The 25,888-nt window shown below is 41.1% G+C and overlaps 1 protein-coding gene across 7 annotated transcripts in view; it reads right to left on the bottom strand.

The window, feature by feature from the left end:
* Positions 1–1,635: 1,635 nt before the first annotated feature.
* Positions 1,636–25,888, bottom strand: part of ZDHHC20 (zDHHC palmitoyltransferase 20) — a 60,445-nt gene continuing 36,192 nt past the window's right edge. For 2 of the 7 annotated variants that reach the window (XM_084767221.1, XM_084767220.1), the window contains 8 exons: positions 25,650–25,770; positions 19,614–19,649; positions 17,370–17,502; positions 12,726–12,852; positions 9,439–9,528; positions 7,664–7,779; positions 6,217–6,293; positions 1,636–5,226 (listed from right to left, as the gene is read on the bottom strand). In XM_084767221.1, the coding sequence (XP_084623347.1) occupies positions 6,256–6,293; positions 7,664–7,779; positions 9,439–9,528; positions 12,726–12,852; positions 17,370–17,502; positions 19,614–19,649; positions 25,650–25,770 (661 nt within the window). In that variant the 3' untranslated portion in view covers positions 1,636–5,226; positions 6,217–6,255. Of the gene's footprint in view, positions 5,227–6,216; positions 6,294–7,663; positions 7,780–8,128; positions 8,174–9,438; positions 9,529–12,725; positions 12,853–17,369; positions 17,503–19,613; positions 19,650–25,649; positions 25,771–25,888 lie in introns of those variants that run through there. The other 5 variants (XM_084767224.1, XM_084767223.1, XM_084767222.1 and 2 more) reach the window with 4 other exon arrangements.

Raw genomic sequence — 25,888 nt, 5'->3', positions numbered from 1 at the left:
AATGGATTTGAAATTCATTGCAGTCCTGTTCTGATTTTCAGGGTTTATTTTGTAGGAGGCTACTATAGCAAAAAAATAAAAATAAAAACTTTTAAGAATTTGCCATTGATTTGAGCCAAATAACCAGCAGAGCAAAATAAAAACCGTAATAGAAACTAGGTGCTATGGAGGTACTCAGGGTGTCAGCCTGTGATGGAGCCAAGCAGCTACAGGAGGAAGGGTGATAGAGCTGAAATGCAGCCTGGGGCGGATCGCTGGGCAGAGGTATCACTCGAAAGCTAATAGGAAGCTGGAGAGTTGGCTCAGTGCGTCCCACTCTTCCTGAGGACACTGCTCACAACTCTAGCTCCAAGGGATCCATGACACCGATAGTCCCTTTCCCCTACGCACGATGAATCTCTTCCTCCCTCCCTCTCGGTTTTTTTGAGACAGGGTTTCTCTGTGTAGCTTTGGCTGTCCTAGACTAGCTTTGTAGACCAGGCTGTCCTAGACCAGCTTTGTAGACCAGGCTGGCCTTGAACTCACAGAGATCCGCCCGCCTCTGCCTCCCAAGTGTGCCACCGCACCCGGCTCACACGATGAATCTTAACAATATAGAACAAAACCAAACCCCGTTAGGTGGGAGTCATGAGCACAAGGTAAAAGAAGATAGTTAACATCATAGAGCTAGTGAATACCCATAAAAACCTGTGTCATCAAAGACCTATTAGTCGCTATCCTTGTGTATTTTGGACAACACCTAATAGTATTTGTTTTGTTGTTTGGAGACAGTCTCAACTATTTGGACCTGGCAGATCAGACTAACTTCAACTCACTGACATCCTCCTGCTTCTGCCTCCAGTGTTGAGATTACAAGTGTGTGCCAAAGACTGGCCTGAGACAAAGATGTTCGTCTTTCTATTGGTTCTTACAGATCCTTGTGAAATTTTAATGGTCAAGATAACATCTACTATTTATAATTTAACAACCCCAATTCAACCAGTTTATACACCTGGCAGGATGCAAGATCCTAATGTGCTTTGTAAATCAAACTGTCCCGTGAAGCCTAATTAAACTTTTTTTTTTGTTTTTTTTCCTAATTCAACTTTTTAAGGTCTGAATAAAACTATGTAAACTACAATTTAACAGCCTCTCTCAGAGGCTGTTTCCAGAAATTACTAAACTCTGCAACTAAACCAGTGGTTTACAATCCGTGGGTCAAGACCCTCCACAGTTGCCTAAGATCATGGGAAGACACAGATATTTATATTATGATTCTTAACAGTAGCAAACTTACTTATGAAGCAGCAACAAAAATAGTTTTATGGTTGAGGGTCACCACAACATGAGGAACTGTATTAAAGGGCCACAGCATTAAAAAGGTTGAGAACCACTGGGCATGGTGGCGCACGCCTGTAATCCCAGCACTCAGGAGGCAGAGGCAGGTGGATCACTGAGTTCAAGGCCAGCCTGGTCTACAAGGTGAGTCTAAGACAGCCAAGGATACACAGAGAAACCCTGTCTCGAAAAACCAAAATAAAGGTTGAGAACCACTGAACTAAACAATACTTGAACAGATTTTTGTGCTGATCAAAATGATAATTATTTTCTCACTTGACAAATGTTATTTTATAATGACAACAAAATCAATCAAAATACATGGTAATATCTTTACCTGTTTATTAATAAAGTAATTATGATTTCTGAAACAAAAGCTGTAAAATGTGCACATATTAATGTAGGTTAGGCCATCCAAAATACAGAGCAAAGAGTCATCAGTCATGGTCCAGGCTCACACAAGTGAGAAATAAATACAAGGCTATACTATTGATAAGTAAAGACAGCTAAAGTAAACTATATTTCAAACTTGTTTATAGAAAAGCATATTAAATATCACCTTAAATAGTATCCATCTTTTCTTTTAAATGGGCACAGGCTTGTCTGTAATCATGTACAAATATAATAAACTAACAGCTTTCTTAGCCTCTTCATACAAATACAAGTCCTTGCTTTATGTAACCCAAGAAAATAATATAGAGTGAAGTCATTAGAAAAATATGGACCTTTCTAAATCTCTATTGTATTTTAAATTTAAATTGAAAAATACAGCTTAGATCATAGGAAACATGGATTTCAGATTTACATTTTATTTGTACTTTTACATGTTTTTATTAGTTTGACTGAAAATGCAAAAATATGATTTCTTAATATCAGATTAGTTAAAAATACTTATCCACAGCTAGTTTGCAGATCAAGATGTAAGCTAAGCGTATTTCTGAGTTACTGCCTACTCAATGCCCCAAATGCACAGACTCTAACCCTGAGCCCTTAACATAGATTTGCTTCAGAGATAACTGTAGATCTCACGACTCATCTCAAGCATTTCTGTAAACAGTCAAAATTTGCTTTCTGTAAGAATTAAAATTCAAGTAAACACCATATATTCAAGCTAACCTGTTATGCTTATAACACATTGAGTCATAACCAGTATGTAAAAAGTTTTTAAAAATCATTTGTGTGTGAAGACAAAACTCAACTTTGTAAACATGTTCGTTTTCTTAGCTGGTACACTGCAGCTGCTTTGGTTGGCACAGTGACGGGGTCAGGTGCCGCAGGTACCTCTGTACCCAGATAAACCAAGTTTCCTGTCTAAGCTTTCTAATGGCAAGGGCAAAGACCTGACATCCAACTCCATTTTCTTCACAAATGTTCAAGTGTTTGAATTTTGGCAAAGCTTTGTTTTGACCTGGTCCCCCAGCTGACAGCAGACCCAGTGCCAGCTGAAGTACTGGAGAGCCAGCCTTGCCCTGGTTCCCACCCACTTGCTGGCCCCTCAGATGGTCACTGCTGTGTATAAACAGCTTCAGCCTGGGCCAGGGATGTAGCTCAGTGGTGGAGGACTTGCCTTGTGGATATACAAGGCCCTGGGTGTGACTCCCCAGCACTAAATACAACAAAAACAGAACCAAAGCCTGCTGAATATTATAGAACGTGGCAAAATGTTGGGTATAAAGGCTACCAAAGCAAAAAACTAAAAATAGTTTACTATGCTAATAAACAAATGATAAGAACTCAGAAAGATGGTATGTCTACATCATGTATGTTGGCATGTTAAAAGGGCAAATTGTCAGGTGCATGCAAATCCCTTGAACTAAATATAGAAACACAGAAGGACCAGAACACTTCTGAAAGTAGCATGCAAACTACCGAACTGAGGTTGCATTTCTGGTTGCTAATTGATTTTTCCCCCCTCTCTCTGTTTTCTGACACGGGGTCTCATGCGTCACAGGCTACTTTTGAACTCACTATGAAGCTGAAAGTGACCTTGACCTTCTTGCCTCAGGTTCCCCAGGGCTGGGATGCCCAGCGTGCATCAGCATGCCGAGCAATAATTAGCATCTCTTAATTCATTCTGTTCAAATAAAAGTTTTAAAAATAAAGAGTTGAAACAAAAAGGAATTCATACTACATATAATTTTAAACCATGGTTTTAAAGTCAACAAATTCTTTTGGTCCAAAGAGAGGGTTACTTAAGATTAAGAATTAGTGAAGTCAGTGGGAATTCAATAAATTCCCCCAATTGCAAAATTGGAACAGCAGCTGTCTTGATTTATGCAGCATTAGGAAATCACAACACTATCTTCAGTCGATTCCAGAGATGCTTAGTTTAAATAAAAGGCTGTTTGCAAGCGTCAACACTGGGGAAACACTGGGCGTCCAGTAGTCTGGCTCACACATGATGCCCTCTCCTCCTCAACCCCAAGTCAGACAATGGCATTGTACAGCCCCAGCCCCAATACCAGCATGTCAGAGGAAGGTTCTCTCACTTCCTGCAAGCAGGCATTTTGGGTTTCTTTGATAAATGGTATAAACCAAGAACAGCATTTCTACACTGTCTTTAACAGACACTGTACGAATCTCTTAAATACAGCTGTTTCTGTTAAAGCCACTAGGTTCTAAAAACATACTGTCTTTTAAACAAGGTGTCCGTGTGCCCTACAGTGCACACACACATGTCAAGAGACTTGTGGGAGTTGGTTCGCTGCTTCTAGCATTTGGCTGGTCTCAGGTTATGCTTGGGGTACAAGTCCCTTTATCTACTGAACCGTTTCTCCAGCACAACACTAGGAATTTGTGGCATTATTTATTTCACCCTCATCTGGACTGTATTTTCAGTCTGTATTCTGTTATAGGACTACTGTAAAGTACCACAGTGATTTTCAGGCGTTACCTACACTGAAAGCCTATTCAACAGCATGATACTCCTTCCACCAGTCTGTTCCTTAGCCACTCCACCTATTTACACTGTGTTAGATCTTTGTCTAGCATGTGAACTTCTGTGCTTCCCTGCGCATATAAAATCCCCCTGAAAATTCAACAAATCGTAATTAAAAAGCAGAGAATACCAAAATATTTCTTTTACTACCACGTTGCCTTTGAACCTTGGGTACATACACCACCACATGGTTGTATTAATGTTTCTTTTACTCTGCGTTTTAGATACCTATGTATGTATACATCCCTATATAACCCAGGCTAGACTCAAACTCACAGCTCAGCCCCAGTGAAGGATTACAGGCACGTGCCACCTGGCCTTTACAAGTATTAATTAGAAGTATCAATGCCTCTAACTACAACCTTCATTGAATTATATTAATATCTTCAATGTCTTAAATGATTATATTTAGGTCTCTGAATCCTTCTGAGTGTTATTTTGTAGCCAATAATAAAAAAATCTTTATTAAAATGTTGAAAAGTATAAAACAGTAATTATAAATTAGTAAACATCTAATAAAAAAAACAGTATTTTCTTTCCCTTATACAGCGCAAGAATCAGTGATTTGGATATCATTTTTAGCCACCATTTGCCCTAGATAACTTCACCACAGACAACTTTTTAGTTTGTGTTTTTGGGGTGGGAATTTACGTGGATACTAAGAAATAACTCTTTTGTAACTCAGGTGTTAAAAATACATCCAGCATATTAACATGTGATGACAGCATCTCAAAACAGGTGTTATTTCCAAAGGAAAATTAAGTCACTTTTGAGCTGTGAGGCAATGTTGCACAAATAGACACTGAAAATTAAGGCATCTTTCTGCTCTGCAGTGCTTCTGCGGATCCATCAAACTGCATAAACACTTCCTTTGTAAAAATATACCTTCTGTTACTCTTCAATCATTTCATTCCATCGATTATTTTCTTGCAAATAAAACTGAAAATAGTCCAAAATGTGTTTTTATATACCTATAAAAACAGAAATAATCGAATTATTATTAGTTGAAAGCCAATTTTTCCAATTCCTTAGCTACTTAATAAATGGTCCCATGGACTAGAAAGTTAGGAATCTAATTCTTGACTCCTATTACAACAGTTAACGGTGAAGGAGGTGACGAGCTTTCTCAGGTGCTCTCGGGGCACCTGCCTGCCTGCTTGACATGATCAGAGAGTCGGTCTCTCACATCCACCTCCTGCTGGAGAAACGTTAGCTGGGAATTCCCTGACTCCACGGGAAGCGGTGCAGATGCAGGAAGGAGCACTGGTCAGTAACTACCTCCCGGTGACTGGGATGGATGAGACTGCCCAGTATGCAGACCCTGTAGCTGCTTCTCTTCATAGTGCAGCCAGTCTGCGGGATGTGAGGCTTGCCCTGCCTCTGGAGCCTGGATCTCACTCTGTGCTTGGCCTTGGCCCCACCTCTAACCCTGTATAGGCTCCAGGTTCTCTGCAAAGACCTGACCTCATGATAAGCCTGGATGGACGATGCAGACACTCCACTTGGCAAGACCCAAGATGAGATCCTCTGGGAAAAATAAAAGTAGGCAGGAAAGAAAAAAAGACACCGAATGTATATTGCTTTGGGCCTCTGGTTTGAGAGAATGCTTTGTTGATGCGTCTTACAAAACTAACATTAATGAAGCCCCTTTTCAGCCTTTACTTGATCAAACTTCTTTAACACTGGGCAAAGTCACTCTTCATTACACTAACTAGTAGGGTACTGTTTCCATGCCTACATGTAAACCAAACATTTCCAATTAGTTTCTTCATTAATCTACAAAAAAATGGTTAGTAACATTGGGTTAGAAGTAGTAAGGAATGAGATTCTGGCAGAAGTCACATTCCAGCCACAGAAGAGAACGGCTTGATTAGGGTGATGTAAAAGATCACAAATTGTTTTAAGATGAATATACAAATATACTACATTTGCTGAAGGAAATTTCATTTATATTGTCTTACCTTGCACTCATCAAATGGTTAGTTATGAACAAGCAGTACTCAATTTTCTATTGCCACTGTTACATGATTATTTGTCCCTGTAAACATATAATTAATTATTAAGAAAAAGAAAGTATTAAGCATCTGGCTAAATGGTGAAGCTAACACATTACAAACAACATTTGTGAGTACTGAAGAGGTAGAACGTGGGCATGAGCACAGCACGGTACAGAGTCCGTGAGCTTTTCTCATGCCCGCGGTGTGAACATGCCACCGTGTTTAGGGTGTTAAGGAGCTGTAATTCAGAAGCGCACGAGCACACCTTTCCATTAGCTTACCTAGGAGCTGACTAATCTTAAAGACCTAAGACACTTACTAAGAGATTCCCTTCATTTATCTGTATGATGCCTCTGATACAAGGTCTCACTCTACACTCCAGGGTGGCCCCAAATTCATGAAAATCCTTCAGCCTCAGCTCAAGTTCTGGGATTCAAGGGCGTGCTACCACAACTGGTAAAGAAAAGAAGGCCTAAATGCTCACTGGAGCTTCAGTCCCGCTCTCTGCCCCAGGTATGCAGGGAGTTCAAAGGGTACTTCCTGGAGTCACAATGGGTTGACCTGAGTATCTCAAACTGCTTTCCTCCAGTGCAAGAGATGACTGACAGGCAGACAGCCCCTGGAGTGAGGAAGCACTGAGACCGCCTGAGGAGGGTGTGGCCGGTGATACTAAAAACCCACTTCTGACCAGGAATTCAACTTATCTCAGCAGCTATTCTACCTGTATCCAGAGCTCACAGGTGAGTCTTTAAGGAAGGCTGAAGCCTTGCCCCCGCTCTCTTTAGGGAGTACAAAGCTCCCTGCATCCTCAAGGGTGGTTTCACAAGGAGAATGGCTGTCGGAGAACTTGTGATCCTCCTGCCTCAGCCTCCGAAGGGCTGGAATTACATGCCTGTGCCATCATACCCAGTTGAGTTCAATGCTTTTCAAAAACTGTTTTTAACTAAGTGTATACTGGAACAGTAAAAAAAAAAAAATTCTTAAAAGTATTCAGAGCCGGGAACAGTGGTGCATGCCTGTAATTCCAGCACTTGAGAGGCAGAGGCAGGTGGATCTCTGTGAGTTCAAGGCCAGCCTGGTCTACAAAGCAAGTCCTGAATAGCCAAGGCTACACAGAGAAACTCTGTCTAAAAAACAAACAAACAACAATTCAGATTAGCCAATGCCAAGCTAACTTTCCGTATTTGGGTATAGAAGCATGTGGTTGGCAAAAAGCCCTGCTGAACAGAGCAGAGTACAGCTCACCACTGTGCCTCTGCCCTTTCCTAACAGGCCCACCAGCAACACTAACATCTCACATGAATGGCATCTATCAGGCGGTCTCCTGTGTGCTGTGATCTCAAGTATCTCACATCTCTGGTGTATCTGACAAGTGTGGTGATCTTCCTGTGAATGAGATGAGGACGGTTACCTGATCTGGTGACGCCCTCCTCAGCTCCATTCTCTAGCCACTGAGATTCACTGTCCAACAAACGGTTTTTTGATTCACTAAGTGGTTTGATAGGAAAAGGTTGATTTGAGCCAATACTGAAAGAGGAGCAGACAATTCAGTGAATAGTTTAATGCTCAATTAAGGATACTTAATAATTAATAAGCAGCAAATTAGTATTCCTTCTCTGAAGTATGTGAGGGCAACTCATGGGGTCTTAGCACTCTCAAAAGGCTATCTCCAAGAGAAAAACATGCCCATGACCCCCCACCCCCAGTTAAATGGCTCTCTGGGCCAAAATGTATGTATTCCAACACTGCCAAAGAAACCATCAAACTAAGAATCAGCGTCAGAGGCCAGGGGAAGGCTTTAACACTTGTTAATCGGGAGCTGTAGTAGCACAAGGACAGGTGAAGAGCTATGTCTGTGGCCAGTACAGAAAGTTACCTGTCATCTCCCAAGTTTTCTGCTTTCTACCTCTGCAGTTTAGATCTAAGGGGAAAAAATGATTCAGTGATTTATCGTAGGCTCAGTTTTCTAACTAAGAGAACCAGGGAAGAAGGGAATGGAAGAAGGGAAGGAGGAAAAGCTTTGCCAGGTACTGATGGGACAGATGCTATGCTGCTACTTTACTCACTACCTCCACCCTCTCAAGAACCCAGGAAAGGAAACAGGTCTCATTATCCTGAGTTTACAGAGCTGGAAACAGACTTGCTTGGAACCACATCAAATGCTAGAGCTGAAGGCCCAGAGACTCTGAGTGCATCGTTAGGCCTGCCTACTGACGTCAACATGCTATGGAGCTTAAAGCCCTTATCATTTTTCAGGTTTTCATGTTGACAGAAATAGGAATTTATGAGTGTTTTCTTGATGTGAAATTATGTTAAGAAATTTTCCTTAGCATGGCATGGTGGCCCATGCCTTTAATCCCAACACTCGGGAGGCAGAGGCAGGTAGATCTCTGTGAGTTCGAGGCCAGCCTGGTCTACAAAGCGAGTCCAGGACCGCCAGGGCTGTTAACTCAGAGAAACCTGTCTCAAAAAACAAACAAACAAAAAGAAATTTCCTTTAAAATAAGAAAACATTTGTACTTTCAAATACTCATTATTCTGATATTTTTATTAAGATTTAGTTATCAAAATTAATAAATATGGGGGCTGGAGAGATAGCTCAGGGGTTAAGAGCACTGACTGCTTTTTCAGAGGTCCTGAGTTCAATTCCCAGAAACCATATAGTGGTTCAGAACCATCTATAATGTGATCTGATGCCCACTTCTGGCATGCAGGTGTACATGCAGGCAGAGTACTGTATACATAATAATAAATAAATCTTTAAAAAATTAATAGTTATTAGAATAATGACAATGGATTTTAAAATTTCTTTTAAAAAATCCAACTTGGTATAAGCCAATATAATGAAATCTTGAAAGGGATTCTTACTTCCTAGGATGAAGACATAGCATTTACGTGCTTTCTAGTTTTCCCAGACATGTCCCAGTCAGCAGCACATGACTGTCTTGATGTAACTATTAATATACTCTGCTACTCTAGAGCTCGGGTTTGGATGTAGAAAGTGTTAATCCTAAGAATATTAGGCACCTAACAGATCAGTCCTCTGTTAGAAAGAGAATGTAAACAGAATTGTTCTTTTTTGTCTGCTTCCTAGAGTCCTACTGCTTGTGCATTCATCATTCATGTGGCACACAGGCATTGGTTGTTTTATGTGAATACTGAAAAAGCTAGGAACAAGAAACACACCTTCTGACATAATCACTCTGGTTTCCAACAGAAGCTTGTTCTGGATCCATGCCCACAAGACGAGTTGGAAAACTGCAACCATCACCCAAGCTGTGTGATGAGAAATAGGAATTACCAGAGTGCTAATTTAATAACAACAGTCAAGTTTAACATTCTTTTTTTAGAGGCATGGTAGAAACAAATTACTTAAACTTATCAAGTCCCAGATTTCTAGTTTTGGAAGTTACTGCCCCCACTGAAGACAGCTGTTTCTTTTGTAAGTCACATGTACTTAGACTTAGAAACAATATCCTCAACACTGAATAAGATCACAGTGCCCTGTTAGTACCTTAACACAGACAGCTATTCGAGTACGTGGGTACCTGACACCGTCATGATCACAGAAGACATCATCTACACTCAAACTGAAACTGAAACAGGCCTCAAAAAGACTACTGTGAAGCTCCAGGAAAGTAGCAGTGAACCAAAACCAACTCAGCAGCTAGAAAGAGATAATAAAATCTAGACACAGAACTAATGAGCATTCAAAACGATCATGTTTAATCAGAAGTTACTGACATGGAAAGTAACAACGTGATCAGAACTAAGAACAAAAAACAACCAACAGAAAACAAAGTGAAAATTAACAACTTAAAAACAGCAATTATATAACAGACATATCCATGAATTTGAAAGACAAAAGGATATAATAAACCAGAAATGTAAAACCCTAAACAAACCCCAACAAGAAAGCCCTGACAAAAATCACTAAAGATAAAATGATAAAAATTATTCCGATCCAGTGAGAACCACACACACTCAGATCTCAGCACTGGAGCTCCTGCCGAGGACCCGCCCAAGGCAGATCACAAGCCCAGTAACCACAGCGCAGGGAGATACAAACACCTTCTCTAGTCTCTGCAGGCATTTGTACTCATGCGTGTGTGCACAAGAAGTGTAAAAAGTAAAAGTGCGAAATGAGGTGCAATGAACCATAATTCACTAAGAATAGAGTGAGGACAGATAGCTCCTTAAAAAAACAAAACAAAACAAAACAAAACAAAACACACAAACCAGAGAGGAGAGGCTTAGCAGTTAAAAGCATTTCACGCTGCTTTTTCAGAGGACCTAGATTAGTTTTTCAGCACCCATGTGACAGTCCACAGCATTTGTAACTGCAATTCCAGAGAATCTGATGCTCTTTTCTAACCCCCTCAGATACCAGGTACATATGTGGCGCGCGCGCGCCCACACACACACACACACACACACACACACACCTGACAACAGTATCTTCAAAAAAGGGGAACCCATTCCATTCATGATTTTCCTGGTCACAGAAAATGAACTTACAATCAGTGTATATTTCATTCAACAAGAGTAGAAGACTCTTTGTTGAAAACACGAGCCAATAAACACATTCACAAGAGTAAACTGAATATACAGCAACAGGGTTTACAGAAAATGAAGCAGCAAACAGCATCACAGAGCTGTGGGAGCAAGTGCTCCATGCAGGCTCAGGAGGAGTGGGGAGGAGACAGAACAGACACTGATGAGAATGACAAAGACGGAGGCCCCTAACCAGCTGGTCATGGTGGCACACACCAGTTTGGCCTATGAGACATTGCCTTGAAAAAATAAACAGAAACCAACCAAACCAACCAACCAACTAAATAAACAAAAACCCCTAACTTCAACTAATCCCAAAGAAAAGAAACCTAAAAGAAGCTACACAATAAAGTTTTGTGATTAACAAAAAGTAGTGATTAACAGAAAAGACATATGGAGTGAAAAAAAGAAGAGATAATTATAACCTGGTCAGCAGAAATAAGGCAAGCCAGAAGACAGTGAAGAATTATCTAGAATGCTATACCAACAACACGCAAACAACAAATAAATAAAATGAAGGCTACCAAGCCATTTTCAGACAGAAAATGTCAATTTAACTAAAGAAAAGATTGTACAATTTCCCTGGCCCCTTTTTGAGACAAGGTCTGACTATATGACTATATAATCAGACTAGCTTTAAACTCACGATGATCCTCCTGCCTCAACTCTCCAAATTCTGGGATTCTAGTGTGAGCCTCCATCCAGCACACCTACAGAGCTTACAAACTTGGTGATTTACTTCCAAATTGTTTTCCTTCTCTGTAGAGACTGATGTGCAGAGGGCTTAGACTAGCTGGGATTAGGGAGAAGTGAAGATGAGCCCTCCAGCACATGTGTCATTTACACCTCAGGTAAAACCACACTTTGAGTTGTTTGTAAGAAAATAGAGATAAACTGGATGTGGCAGCACGGTGGAGGAATGCTGAGTGGATGTAAAATCCATCAATAAAGTGCAGTTTAGCCAATCAGCTGGGCAGAAGGACAGGAAGTGGAAGGCGGAGCTTCCTGGGGAAGAAGAGCAAGTTTGGAAATTGGGTAAAGATGGTTGACAGAGGAGGTGGGCCAACGGGAGTTAATGGGCTGTTGATCACTACAGTGGTAAGTGCTTGGGGTGTAAGTATTTATATCAGTTTAGAGTAGTTTGTTTACCATAGTTTAGGAATAGATTTGTTTAGTATAGTTTCTGCCCGGAGCGTTGGGCTAGCAGCTTTAAAGTACGCTTCAGACTCTGTGTCTTTATTAGCATCTTAGGCTGAACAGATATATAGGTATAATTTACACCTCAGGCAAAACCACATTTTGAGTTCAGTTTGTAAGAAAACAGAGGTAAACTGGTGTGCACCACACATCTTTTTACCAGCCCTTTGGAGGCACACAGCATTATGAGTTCCAGGCCAGCCGGAGTTATATGGTAACTCTTATCTCCAAACAAAACAAAACAGAGAAAACATGCACATATATACTTACTATACTTCTGTGTTGCAATCTATGAAAATATAGTTTTTTATGTTCCTAAAAGTGATTTATTTTCATTTTAAATAACTTTTGAGTTTTTATTTTTTCTACTTTCCATTCAAATGTATATTCTTACTGTATAGATACTTACTGTATCGAATTTTTAAAAAGAGAACATGAGCCAGAAATGGTGGTGCATGCCTGTAATTCCAGCACTGGGGAGGCAGAGGCAGGTTTTGAGTCCGAGGCCAGCCTGGTCTACAAAGCATGTCCAGGACAGCCAAGGCTACACAGAGAAACCCTGTCTCAAACAAAACAAAACAAAACAAAACAAAACACCCAAAAACAAATAAAAAAACCAAAAACCCCACCAATAAATAAAATAAAAAGAGAACATATGATTTTACATATGTTTAAGATATTTAGGCAGAGACTATCATTGACTCTTACATTTTATAACTTACCTGGAAAATACTGGAACTAGCCAGTATTTCTTTTCATCACCAAAGACTTGTCTCCAATTTTTACTGCATCCAAGAGAGAAACCATTTCCATCTATTCCATAAGAAAACATGGGTGCACGGAATGATTCTGTTTTTAAAAAGAAAACAAAAACACAAGCATGTATACATAAATGAATAAATCTTACCTATTTAAAAACTATAAAGGAAATAAAAAATATTTTCTTGCCAATGTCTTTGACATGGACAGCTATAAACATAATTTTCAGAGAAGATACCAAGGACTAAAAAGCATTTGAGTTAACAAATGTCCTAATTATCCTGATTTATTACACTATAGACAATGTATTACAAGTGTCACCTCAGCATATATACATTGTCAATTAAAATATAATCTACTTTTAAAAGACAAATTTCTGACTTACTTGAGGAAAGTATATTTTTATTTCACCCTCTAAAAAGTCAGGACAGCCAGGTGTGGTGGTGCACATCTTTAATCCCAGCACTAGGGAGGCAGAGGCAGGCGGGTTGTTCTGAGTTCAAAGCCAGCCTGGTCTACAAAGCAAGTCCAGGACAGTCAAGGCTACACAGAGAAACCCTGTCTCGAAAAACCAAAAAAGACAGGCCCAAATAATTACCTACTATTACCTTATATTTATTTGTTTGTTTATTTAGAGGCAGGTCTCTCTATGTAGCTCTGGGTGTCCTGGAACTTACTATGTAGACCAAGCTGGCCTTGAACTCACAGAGATTCAGTTGCCTCTGCCTCCCATGTACTGAGATTAAAGGTATGGGCTGCCATGCCCAACCGTGTATTACATTTTGAAAAAAGCTTTTGAATATTATACTTTTGATTCCATTTTTTTTGTGTGTGTGGTGCTAAGAACTGAACCCATACACATACTAGTCAAGGGCTCTCCCACTGAGCTAGGTCCCCGGCCTTTAATAAAAATATTCTACTTCATTTGATTTACTATATTTCAATTTATTTTTAAGGTAATGGAACTTCTCTTTACTGATAAGCTTCCTATATATTCCTAACAGCATAGGTACTGGGATCCAAATTAAAAAATTAGATGGAACTTCTATGAGTCTACAGTCTAGCAAATCCTCCACTCACTGAGCACTACCGCAGCTGACCTTGTAGGGCAGGGACCGTTTGTCTTGGGGGTGAGGGTAGAGGGGATAAAGATGGCAGGCCTCAGTGTGCTTGAACAATGAGGCAGCAGAGGGAGATTACGGCCCAGGGCTTCCAGCTTTAGTGTGTAAAGAGATACAGAGTGAGGTGGATGTAAAGACACGTATCTCAAGCGAAGTTGTACTTCTTTGTTTTTCAAGACAAAGCACTCCCACATCTGACAGGCTGACAGATGGGAAAACAAGTAAAAACTAAGGTGACCTAGAGGAAAAGACAAAGTCTCAGGCAGAGTGCTAAGATAAACCTTGCAGAGAAAAATTACATTCTTCCTCAGAAGCTGGAAGAAGGCTGACCCTGACAGGTGGGACATGAGATTTGTATAGAAGGCTGGAAAGCTCTAAGACAGGAGCTTGCCTGTGGCTTATAAACATTTTCCTCGGAGTGACTCAAGCTGGGAATACAATGGGGGAAAGTCAGGGCTGGCATGGCTGGCGTGGCTGGCGTGGCTGGGCGTGCCTTTAGTTTAAGCACCTGGAAGTGGAGACAGGAGGGTCTCTGATTTTGAGGCTGACCTTGTCTATACCAAGTTCCAGGACATCCAGGACCACACAGAGAAACCTTGTCTCAAAAACCAACCCTGCCTCTCCCAAAAAAACACCATCTAGATTAATAAGGAAAACAGCTGAGGAGGCAGACTGACCTTACCGCCACCTTTTCCACCCTCAGTGAGGTCTTATCCCTTTGTTTGTTTCTGACAGTCTTAGGCTGGCTTTGAACTCATTGTGGCTGAACTAAACTGTACAAAAATAACAGATTACTTTATACAGGATTGGAAGCAATGATATTCTTTGAAACCGTGCTTATTTACATAATTTTGGAAGTATATGTGCACATGCTAAGTCATGATATAAAATGGCTTTTCACCAGTTTAAAAAAATGTGGTAAAGATTATTTAAGGACGACAGCAGGGTGCCTAGAAACAGCACAGAGTTAAGTTGACCAAGGACTGAGACCTCTAAAAACACAAAGCAAAAATCAAATCCTGATTCTGCTAACTTTAAGTTGACCCAGCTGAGGTACTCCATTATATTCTCTCTCGTCCTCCCCTGCGCCCCCCTTTGGTTTTTCGAGACAGGGTCTCTCTGTGTCGCCTTAGCTGTCCTGGACTTACTTTGTAGACCAGGCTGGCCTTGAACTCACAGCGATCCGCTTGCCTCTGCCTGAGTGCTGGATTACAGGCGTGCGCCAGCACATGTGTCTCTCCATTACTCTCTGACACACAGGGGTTCAGACTCCAAGTAGAAGAAACACGCTTTGTGAGAAACAGATTAAAGTGTCTGCATCCCGTATGTGACCTCTGGCTGCTCCTTAGACCTAGCTCGTCAGTCCCAGCTGGGGAATAGGCCTACTACTACCAGGCTTGTCCGTTTTGAGATGAATTCTGCTTTTCTTTTAATTGTATTGTTGTGTATGTATGGGCGTTTGGCCTGAATGTGCATGTACATCACAGCCTGGGGCTAGGAGGCCAGAGATGGCATTGGGTCCCCGAACAGGAGTTACACACTGTTGGGAATTCTGGTTTTCTATGTAGAATCTGTTTTTGTTTTTTGAAGTCTTTAGGGTAGGGCTCTATAACTGGTCAAATTGTTGATAGTTCTAGGGTAGGAGCATTTTATAAAGAGAGCAAATTACTTCACAAACGTAAGGAATTTTATTTATATGGAGAAAGCAAAGCATGATGTACCTGAAGAAGGGCTTAACAGTGGCGGGTGAGCTGGGCAAGGACACAAGGTTCTCACGTGACTGGAAGCCATGTAAACACAACACAGACGATCACAGAGCTCAAACATGGTAACTAAAATATGCACTCAAATCTCTTATTTTTTCTACATTAAAAATGGTTTTCTCCTTCCAATTCTGGTAAACCCATGGGCTTTGGATGGCAAATGGACTTTAAGCTGCTACATAAGTATTGTTAACAAGGTTGTGAGGCTGCCGTGACAGCAGGTCAGTGTGACAGGACCTCTCTTTTCTGCCCTGTCTTGCCAGGCACCCCTAAGACGGCCTCACACCTTAGCCTCCTGAGTGCAGAGGAAAAACATGTGCCACAAACCCAGCCTTACCACCCTTGAACACCTCACTGAATCATTCCTTTATTTTTTTAAGGTTTATTTTTCTTTTTCCATTCATCTATTTATTTATGTCACTGAACATATGTGAGGGCAGAGGACAATGCCTGAGAGCTGGTTCTTCTACCATGCGGCTCTGGGGACGGAACTCTCAGCTCATCAGGCGTGGCAGTGAGCACCCTTACCTATTAAGCCATCTCTCCAACTCTGTACTTTTATTTTAAAAATTAGAAAAAAAGGGGGGAAAAAAGCAGTAACAAAAATACTATGCACTAAATATCACTGACATGAAACAAAAATGGAAATAAGATGTGGTGGCTTAAATGACGATGACTCCACAGACTCATGGGGATGGCATCACTGGAGGTGTGGCCTTGTTGGAGGAAGTGTGTCACAGAGGGCAGGCTAAGTCAGGCCCAGTGTCACTCTCTCCTCCAATCCAGACATACATTCCTCGGCTTTGTCTACCTGTGTGCTGCCGTGCTTCTGGCCATGACAATGATAGACCAACACTCTTCACAGCAATAGAAAGGCTAAGACGACTCACATGCCATCCACACTAACCCTTAGACTGTAGACCAGTCAGACTCTGTGTCTGTGGGGCTCAAGAATACATGAGGATGCTGCTCTGTTCTAGCGAGAGGTAAACTGAAGGATTTAAAATAGTTTGAGCATGAGGCACCAGAGTATGTGAGAAAGTCATATCCCACTCTCCACTCTACTGTGGAGAATGTTCTGACCATTGGCTAGATCTGGGTAGGGGTTTAAAGTTTACCGCCTGTATTGTCCTTGGCTGGTGCCTTAGTTTGAGCGGGACCCCTGGACCCAAATCTCCCTATCATAATTTTCCCTGGAGGGGGAGACCTGGTGGCACTCAGAGGAAGGACAGCAGGTTACCGAGAAGAGACTTGATACCCTATGAGCATATACAGGGGGAGGAAATCCCCCTCAGGAACAGTCATAGGGAGGGAGGGAAGAATGGGAGGAGACAAGGGATGGGATAACCATTGAGATGTAGCAACAACAAAATAATAAAATAATATATATCTTGGAAAAAAATAAAATGGTTTGAGTTTGATAATTCTATCATTCAGAGATCAGTTCTTGAAAGATACTGTATAAACATGGTAATAGTTTTTATTTATAATATATATACTGTAAACTCTGCTATACAGTACATTACTGACTACATATAGTCACTTTTACAATCCCCTTCAACACGAGTCTAAGCATCTTATACATCCACTGCACCAACACAGTGAAGTTTAAGCACACAACTACTTCTCATTTCTTTATCACCTACTACAGTCTTTCTATTCACTTCACATCCATTTCTGGTCATTAAAAAAAAAAAAAAGACTTATACTTGAGTCTATTTACCTATTGTCGTCCTATTTTTTCCAACTAGCCAGCAATGGTAGCTAAATAGTGAGAGCACACTGACGAAGAACATTGCAGACACAAAGAAAAGGAACAGTACGTGGAATTTTGCATGTGAAACTGACAGTTCATTCTGAGGAGGAAAAAAAAAAAGAAAGGTTAGCTGTGAGGATACTGAACATCTAAAATGCAACTTGTAATCTGAGTCTTCCTAAGATTGAATCCCCGCCTCCCAAAAAAAGTCATATATGAAGAATAACAGAATGAGGGCATACATTCTGAAGCACCGATTGCAGAAGCAGTGATGGGACCATCACAGCAGCCCATAAACAGCCTAGTAATTAAAAACCTGTCCTTAGGAACTGGAGAGATGGACAGCTCAGGGCTGCGAGCTCTGACTGTTCTTCCTAGCACCCACGCGGCAGCTTACCACTGTCTGTAATTCCAGCCCTGGGGATCCAATGCCTTCCTCTGACCTCTGTGGGCACTGGACATGCATGTGGTGCATAGATATAAATACAGGCAAATACCCACTCATACACATAATAATAAATAAAACATTTTTAAAAGTTGTCCTTAAACATCTAACAGTCTCAGCAATTCAGCCATGAGATTTTTTTTTTGGGGGGGGGGTGCATATTCAGGGTCTTCTCAACATCCAGAGGAACATGGGTCCTTCCATTTGCATAAGACCAGTTGCTTAATTACACATACTCTAAAAAAAGAAAAGTAGAATGTGATATATTCAGCTTTACTTCTGTGCGTCTCCCTCTGAGGTGTCCATGTCCTTGGATGCTGATGCTCACGTTCTCACCCACCTTTCCTTTCCTTGGCGTCCTTTGTAGGAAATTGCCATTTGATAAGAGTTGCCATAAGGTATTAAAGAATGAACAGTTTCTGTCATTCTTACAGAAATATGGCTATTACTAGGAAGAAGGCTTTAAATATTTGCTCTTAAAGAAAACCATAAAGGGGCTGGGGATGTAGTTTAGTCAGAAAAATGCTTGTCTAGTTTCCATGAAGTCCTAGGTTCAGTTCCTAGCATGACAAGAAACTGGGCATGGCAGTGCATGCATGTAATTCCACGACTCAAGAAGTGAAGGCAGAAGGATCAGACGTTGAAATCATCTTTGGCTACACAGTAAGTTCAAGGTCATTTTGGGATACATGAACTGTTTCAAAAGTATAGAGGCAAGTCTTCTAGTCTTTCACAATAGGCTGCCCTATTTAATTTAAAAAGTGTTTAATGGGCTGAATGTGGTGGCACACACCTTTAATCCCAGCACTTGGGAGGCAGAGGCAGGTGGATCTCTGAGTTTGAGGCCAGCTTGGCCTACAGAGCAAGTTCCAGGATAGACAAGATTACATAGAAAGACCCTGTCTCATAAAAAGGAGACACACATTCTCTCCCTCTCTCTCTCTCTCTCTCTCTCTCTCTCTCTCTCTCTTTCTCTCTCTCTCTCTCTCCCTCTCCCTCTCCCTCTCAAGTTTCTGAGCAAAGGTCCAAGCAAGAAGGTTCAGAGGGTAAAACATGTTTACTGTTGCAGCCCAACATGCCAAGTTCAAACCCTACAAGCCATGGTGGAAGGAGAACTGACTTCCAAAATAAATCTCTCACCTCCACACATGTGCCTGTATGTATGGACGCACATCATAACATACTACTATAATTAAAAATTTTTTAATTTAAAACAAAAAGTGTTTAACAGGGGTTAGGAAGATGGCTCAGGGGTTAAAGGTATTTGTTCTGGAAGCCCGAAGACCTGAGTTGGGATCCCCAGCACTTAGAAGCAGTGGGAGGTTCCTTACCCTTTTATGGGGTGGAGAGAGGCAGACCAGGAAGGCTTGCTGGCCAGTGAGAGGCCCTGTCTCAAGGCACTAAGGTGCATGTGGCAAAGGCAGCCATCCAACACCCTGTTATGATTTCCCACATGTATGAGCACTCACACATTCATGTGCATATAACCCCACACACCACACATAAATAACCTCCACCCCTCCCCATGACTTTGACAGACTAACTGAGAGACTGATAGCACTGTGTGTGTACTCAAAAACTTTACCACCAAACACCTCCCCACAACCCTGTATTTTTCTGATATTTACTTTTTTCCCCCAGAGAAACCACTATACATTTAAAACACAGTGACTATTCTACCTTGCCAACTTGTAAAACAAATTTTAATTATATATATTCACTCTGTAAAGAGATTATGAGAATGTCATGGCAATGATGCATTTTACCTTTGGGCAATTTTCTGTAGATTTCCTGCGGCAAAGCTTGTGCAAACAGAGACAATACATTTAGAAAATTACTTTCATAAAAACTCATCCTGAAAACTAGACTTTATAATTTGTGTACATTTGGAAGGAATATAAGAAGCTGCCCTTTAATTTAGGGTCTATGTTTTCCCAAATGATGACGATGATAAAAAAAATAAACACAAACCATTTATTTCTTCAAGCACATCTCAGAGGCCCTTCTAAACATGCACTTTCCTATCCAATTATACGAGAAACTTGTGTCTAGAAGAAGACATTTCGCACGCACACACGTGACTCTTTAACCTTCTGGTTGGTTAGTGGTTCCTGAAAGGAGACCTGAGGGCTCAGCAGCTCCACTGCTTCTACCCGCTTCGGCTGGGACACAATGGCAGCTCTGGGTCTCAGCTCAGCAATCAGAACTGTTTACAAGTCACATCATGTCACTCTACTGGAGACAGACAGACAGACACACTCCTCCTAACACTAGAGATCTCCAAAGTCCCTCTGTCTCTTAGCCCTACCAGGATCCTGGCTTATTTTCAGTACCCTTTCATTAGTCTAATCTAGCTACAGAAAGTTCCCCTGGAGTCGGCCGGCGGCGGCGGCGGCAGTGTTGGTGCAGTTGGGAGGCAGAGGCAGGCAGATCTCTGAGTTTGAGGCCAGCCTGGTGTAGAGTGGGTTCCAGGACAGCCAGGGCTGCACAGAAAGTGATACCTATAGATTCCTCTGGCTTAAATGCTCAACCCTCAGAGACCTACCAACTCCTTTCTGTCTTGGCTCAGATTTTCCCTTCACAGTGAGATTCCCCTTGTCCACCCATTTTCATATGCAATCCACTCCATCTCAAGCACTCCAGCTACGGGAAGGTAAGTCAGCTGCTTAACCCTGGGGTCCAGTTTGCATCTCTTCTGACTGAGAGGCAAGAGACTTTACACAATAAAGCCAACACAGCCTATAGATGCTTTCCTAACAACATCTCCAAGATGTTTAAAAACTGCGTATTTTGGGCACAATGCTTGTGACCTTGAGTTCAACTGTATTCACATTCTCCTGTCAGCCCTAAATCTAAAAAAATATATATGCTTCAAAACCACTTTAAGATTTCACTTTGTTTTTAGAGGAAAGGTCTTACTCTGTAGCCCGGGCTGGCCTACAGCTTGTTTTGGAAACTAGGCTGGCCACAAAAGTATGGTCTTTAAAGTACAGTCTTTAAAATAAGAGAAATAACTAAGCTAGTTCAGTTATATTTTACTAATTAAATCTACCTAACTATTCAACTTCGCTTACCTTCAACTCTTATAGATTCCTTCCTTCCCTCCTTCCTTTCTTCTCCGCCAAGACAGGGTCTCTCGTGTAGCCTCGGCTGTCCTGGACTCGCTTTGTAGACCAGGCTGGCCTTGAACTCACAGAGATCCACCATGCCTGGCTTAGATTATATCTTTCAAACAATGTAATTTGGCCACAAAATCATAAAAACAAACAAGCAAACAAAACAACAACAACAACAAAAAACCCCCAAAACCATTAAAAGGATATCTAAATTTGACTCTGGAGAAACCCACACCCATGCCTTGAGTGTATACTGTCGTCCCCCCCACACACTTTCCTCTCAATGCCAGCACTTAACCCTAAAGCAGTGTTTTTCAACCTTCCTAATGCTGAGACCCTTTAATACAGTTTCTCATAGTTACTGTGGTGACCCCTAATCATAAAACTATTTTCATTGCTACTTCATAACTTTTTTGGTACTGTTATTAATCATAATATAAGTATCTGATATGTGACCCCTGTGCCAGAGTCATTTGACCTCCAAAGGGGTCATAACCCACAGGCTGAGAACCACTGCTCTAAAACATGCACTCTATCTTCCTTCTATTCAACAAACCCACTCACTGACTTATCCTAGAGTTGGTTTCTGTGCAAGTCCATGGGAAGCCCCTTCTCAGCTAGTGCTGGGCTGCCTCCCCCTGCTGCTGCTGAGGGACTGAGGCTCTTATGCTCACACTCTGTCACTGAGCAGAAACTCTTTTATTTGGTTTTGGGTTTTTGTTTGTTTGAGACAAGGTCTCACATGTGGCTCCAGCTGTTCTGGATCACTCTGTAGGTCAGGCTGGTTTCAAACTCACAGAGATCACTTGCTCTGCCTCCTGAGTGCTGGGGTTTAATGGCATGTGCCACTATGCCAGACATGAAGAAGTTTAAAACCACATATTTTAAAAACCATTTATTTTAAATGACTGGCGTTTTACATGTACATATGTATGTGTACTGTAAGTGGGTGTGAGACAGCATGTAGATACTAGAAACTGAACCTGGGTCCTCTACAAGAGCACCAGCTGCTCTAAACCAAAGAGCTATCATCTCTCTGGGCCTCCTTAACTACAATGTTTTAATAAAAATCTCTCTAAAATGTTGCAGGATTATTTGATACCACTGTGAACCCTGAGCTGTGTACTGTAAAAGCCTGTTTCTTGTTTAGTATGGTTCAGCCTTAACATACACCTTTAATCTAACAACTGTTTATTGTAAACAGGCGATTATGGTGTGGCTCAGCCTTAGAACACACCTTTAATTCAAGAGGTTTCTGTACACAGGATTTAATAAACCTAAGGGTCAAGAGGCAGAGCAAGAAACCAGCTGACAGGGATGAAGTAGATAAGAGGGACTTTGAGAGACGGGCATTCAAGACAGCCTGGAGAAGAAGGAACACGGCAGCTCTTTGGCTCTTTGGGATTTTCTTCCTTTATAACAACACTAAAATGCATAAGGTATTTCCTGAAAAGAACTGTACTCCATGACTCTGTGCTGTACACTGTTTTAAAGTAGCAGTGACCCTGGAAAGTACCTGGACTAAATTTCTATACTATGAACTATATGGCGTGGGTAGCTGCCTACCTGCCCCAATCTCAGCGTCTCACTCAGAGAGCTGCAGTACAACCACCTTCTGTACAAACCATGGCTCTCCTTATCTTCCTATGCAGACACTCTAGGACCTTAGGGCTTCACTGACTCCTCCCTAGCTGCCAGTATTTTTCTAGAAAAGCACTCACCACTAGGAGGGCAACTTTAATAAACTAACCAATCCAGAGCCTAAACTGCAAGCCTCCCATCCCTGCTGCCACCCCCACCAGGAAGCAGTATTCCTCTAGTTTAGTCATCCCAGAATACAAAGAGATTATTCAAACTGACTAAGGCAGTATAGCCTGTTTTAGACACCACGACAGCTCCTGCCAACACTGAGCCTCCTAAATAGCAGCTCCACACTTCCATTAGGCTGCGTCTGTTCTCTTTGGGGCCTCTAAGTAATTATCTTATCTAGCTCTGTGGGCCTCACCAGACCTGGATAATAACAAAACACATAAACACTTTAAACTTTTTTGCAGTTAAAACTTTTTTAACTACTTTGTTAAAAAGAGTAAGTGTGGACACTTATGTCCTCTTCCAAACCACAATTTAAACGTGAAAATGAGAATAATAAAGGTGTCAGAGAAAATGAGTTGACCATTTGTACAATCTTATACCAAACAGGCAGCAGCCAGAAATATGAATAAAAAAAAAAGAGCTTTAAAGAAAACAGAAAACTGACAAAAACAAAACAAAACATATTTAAAAGAGACAAGCTGAACTGAGAGTGGAAGCTGTGCAGCCAGAGTCAGAGGGAGAGTGAGGCTTTCAAGAGAGCCCATGCCTGAAGAGCAGCATGGTAGGGCCATGAGCTCTGGGGCTGCCGCTCCACGTGGAGACTGCTGTGCTGTGTGGCCAAGGCTGGAATCTATGGCCTGGGCCCAGGAAAACCTATCTCCGCCAACAGAGAACAGGGCACAGGAGCAGATGCACAGTGGTTCCTGGTAGGAGAAACTGTCAATTTTAGTGCTGACTAAATTATGAACTTTGTTTTTACAGCTGATGATTTCTATATTTTATTAAAGAACGTCTCATCAATACCAAGACCAGGAAAAAAAAAAAGATTAGTATCTTTCCTATGGAAACAAAAACCTACCAGAAAGAGACAATGGTTAAGGAACAAAAATAGAGCTCATAAAAAGATATGGCAATGACTAATAAACACAGACTCATATATGCAGAATAAGCTAGGTACTCTGTTTATAATCAATAGTGCTGTGCTTAAGAAAGGAAAATAAAGCATCAGGAGACCGTCATGGTTAGGACAGATATGAAAAAAACAAAACCAAAGACATCTCAAAAGGCTGAGGCAGGAGGACTGCCATGAGCTTAGGCTACATGAGTTCTAGACTAGACTGACTAATTTAAGACTGTGTCTCAAACACAGGCAAACAGACATTTACTGGATGCTTTTCATTTACTATACAGTTACACTAATCTATCAATTCTGTGCAGTAAGTATTACTTCAAACTTCAAAAATGAAGAGTAATCTAAGCTAATGTCCTTTGGCTATTTTACCATTCAGCAACCACATTTACTGAATACTTGCTGTGTTGTGTGCCATGTAACATCCTAAGTATTCTACTAATAAAAAAGACAAAATTTCTTGCCTTCATGGAGTTTAAATTATTAAAATATTATAATTATATAGATCTGCCTGATTCTAGACAAACAGGAGCAGAGGGCAAACAAGAATGCAGAAATGACAGTCAGTGAGCTGGTGCACACTCTGTTCCCATCACATTAGGTAAGCATGGAGATAAACAATGGCAAAACAACAGGAAGTGGATCTGAAACGTGCATTTTTATGACAACTTGATCATGTCTGATAGCTCAGGAATCATCAATTGAAGATTGGGTCCTGGGCTCAGCAGTGTAACAGTCAGGGCTGGGCCTACATTTAATAGGGCTGATGATGACATTGAGGAAAACAAAATAGAGATGAAGAATATCAGATATTTAAAATTTTAACAAAAGGAAAGCAACTTCTGAATTATATCAACAGCACACTAACGTAGAAATCAAATATTGAAAAAACAAGACTAATGAAAACAGTTTTCCACACCACTTCTAAGATAGAGTTCTTTTCACATTTGTAGTTATTTTCACCTCAAGTGTATCAACTTCCACATTAAAAGGGTTTCAACTTGATTATGTATTCTGAAAAGATGAGTGTTTGTATAAGGTACCCGACATCCTAAAACACTGGAAACAAGCATGTCCCTTCTCTGGGAGGTCCCTCCAAGCAGTGAGCACGTAAGCAACTCTCTAACATTCCCAGAAAAGCCAGGACACACTAGCAGGTTATTCTCCCTCAGACACCATCACATACTATTTGCACTCATGTGTGCCCTGTTCCTTACACACAATGCCTCCCAGAGACCACCCCGGTCACCTGCCATACGGGGCTGCTAGCTTCCACGTGCTTTTCTCTCGTAGATAAACTAAACTTTAGTCCCTTGTTGATAACAATGGATTACTTTCAATTATTTGCCATTTTAAAAAAATCTGAAAAGAAAAGATGTGACTGGAGGGATGGTTCAGCTGTTAAGAGCACTGGCTGCTCTTGCAGAGGACCCAGGTTCAACTCCCACCGCATAGATGTCGCCTCACAATCTTCTGTAACTCCAGTTCCAGGGAACCTGACACCTTCTTTGGTCTTTGCAGGAGCCAGATATACATGTGGAGCACAGATGGACATGACAACCATTCATATACATAAAATAAAAGTAAGTCTTTTTTAAAAACTTTGAAAAAACTGTATGCAGACAGGAAGCAAGTGTTTGTCTGGGCCCCAGGATGTCACACATGAAATGCAATGAGTCTTATCAAGCTGAGTGAAAGCACTGCCTTCTTCAAGACAGCACTTCTAGCCATCCACACCACACAGAGGCACCTACAGCCCATGTGATATACGTTTATTTAAAAGTACACATACAATTTATATAAAGTGAAATGTAGTCCCGACTGAGCCGTTATAAAATCTAATCAGATCTACTTATATGTAAGTATGTGTGTGTGTGTGTGTGTGTGTGTGTGTGTATATATATATACATTACACATATCTTTAAACATTTTTTACACATGCTTAAGACAGAAAAAAGACTTACCGTCCAAAATTTTATAAAGTACTCTAAAACCGTTGAAGCCACAAAAAGGCAATACAGTAGGGAATACAATAAAAACAGCATGAAGAATTTGTAATTAGTAAATCCCACACAGTTATTCACCCTAGAAGAATACAGAAAGTAACATTAAAAAAATAAGACAAATCACAGATAAGCAGAAACAGAAAACAAAATGGGGTCTTGGAGCTGGTGAGAGAAGCGCGTGGGGGCTGTCTCATCAA

The sequence above is a fragment of the Acomys minous genome (genome assembly GCF_964271855.1).
Source record: "Acomys minous genome assembly, chromosome: 18".
Taxonomy (NCBI): domain Eukaryota; kingdom Metazoa; phylum Chordata; class Mammalia; order Rodentia; family Muridae; genus Acomys; species Acomys minous.
This window is presented reverse-complemented; position numbering and strand designations above follow the sequence as displayed.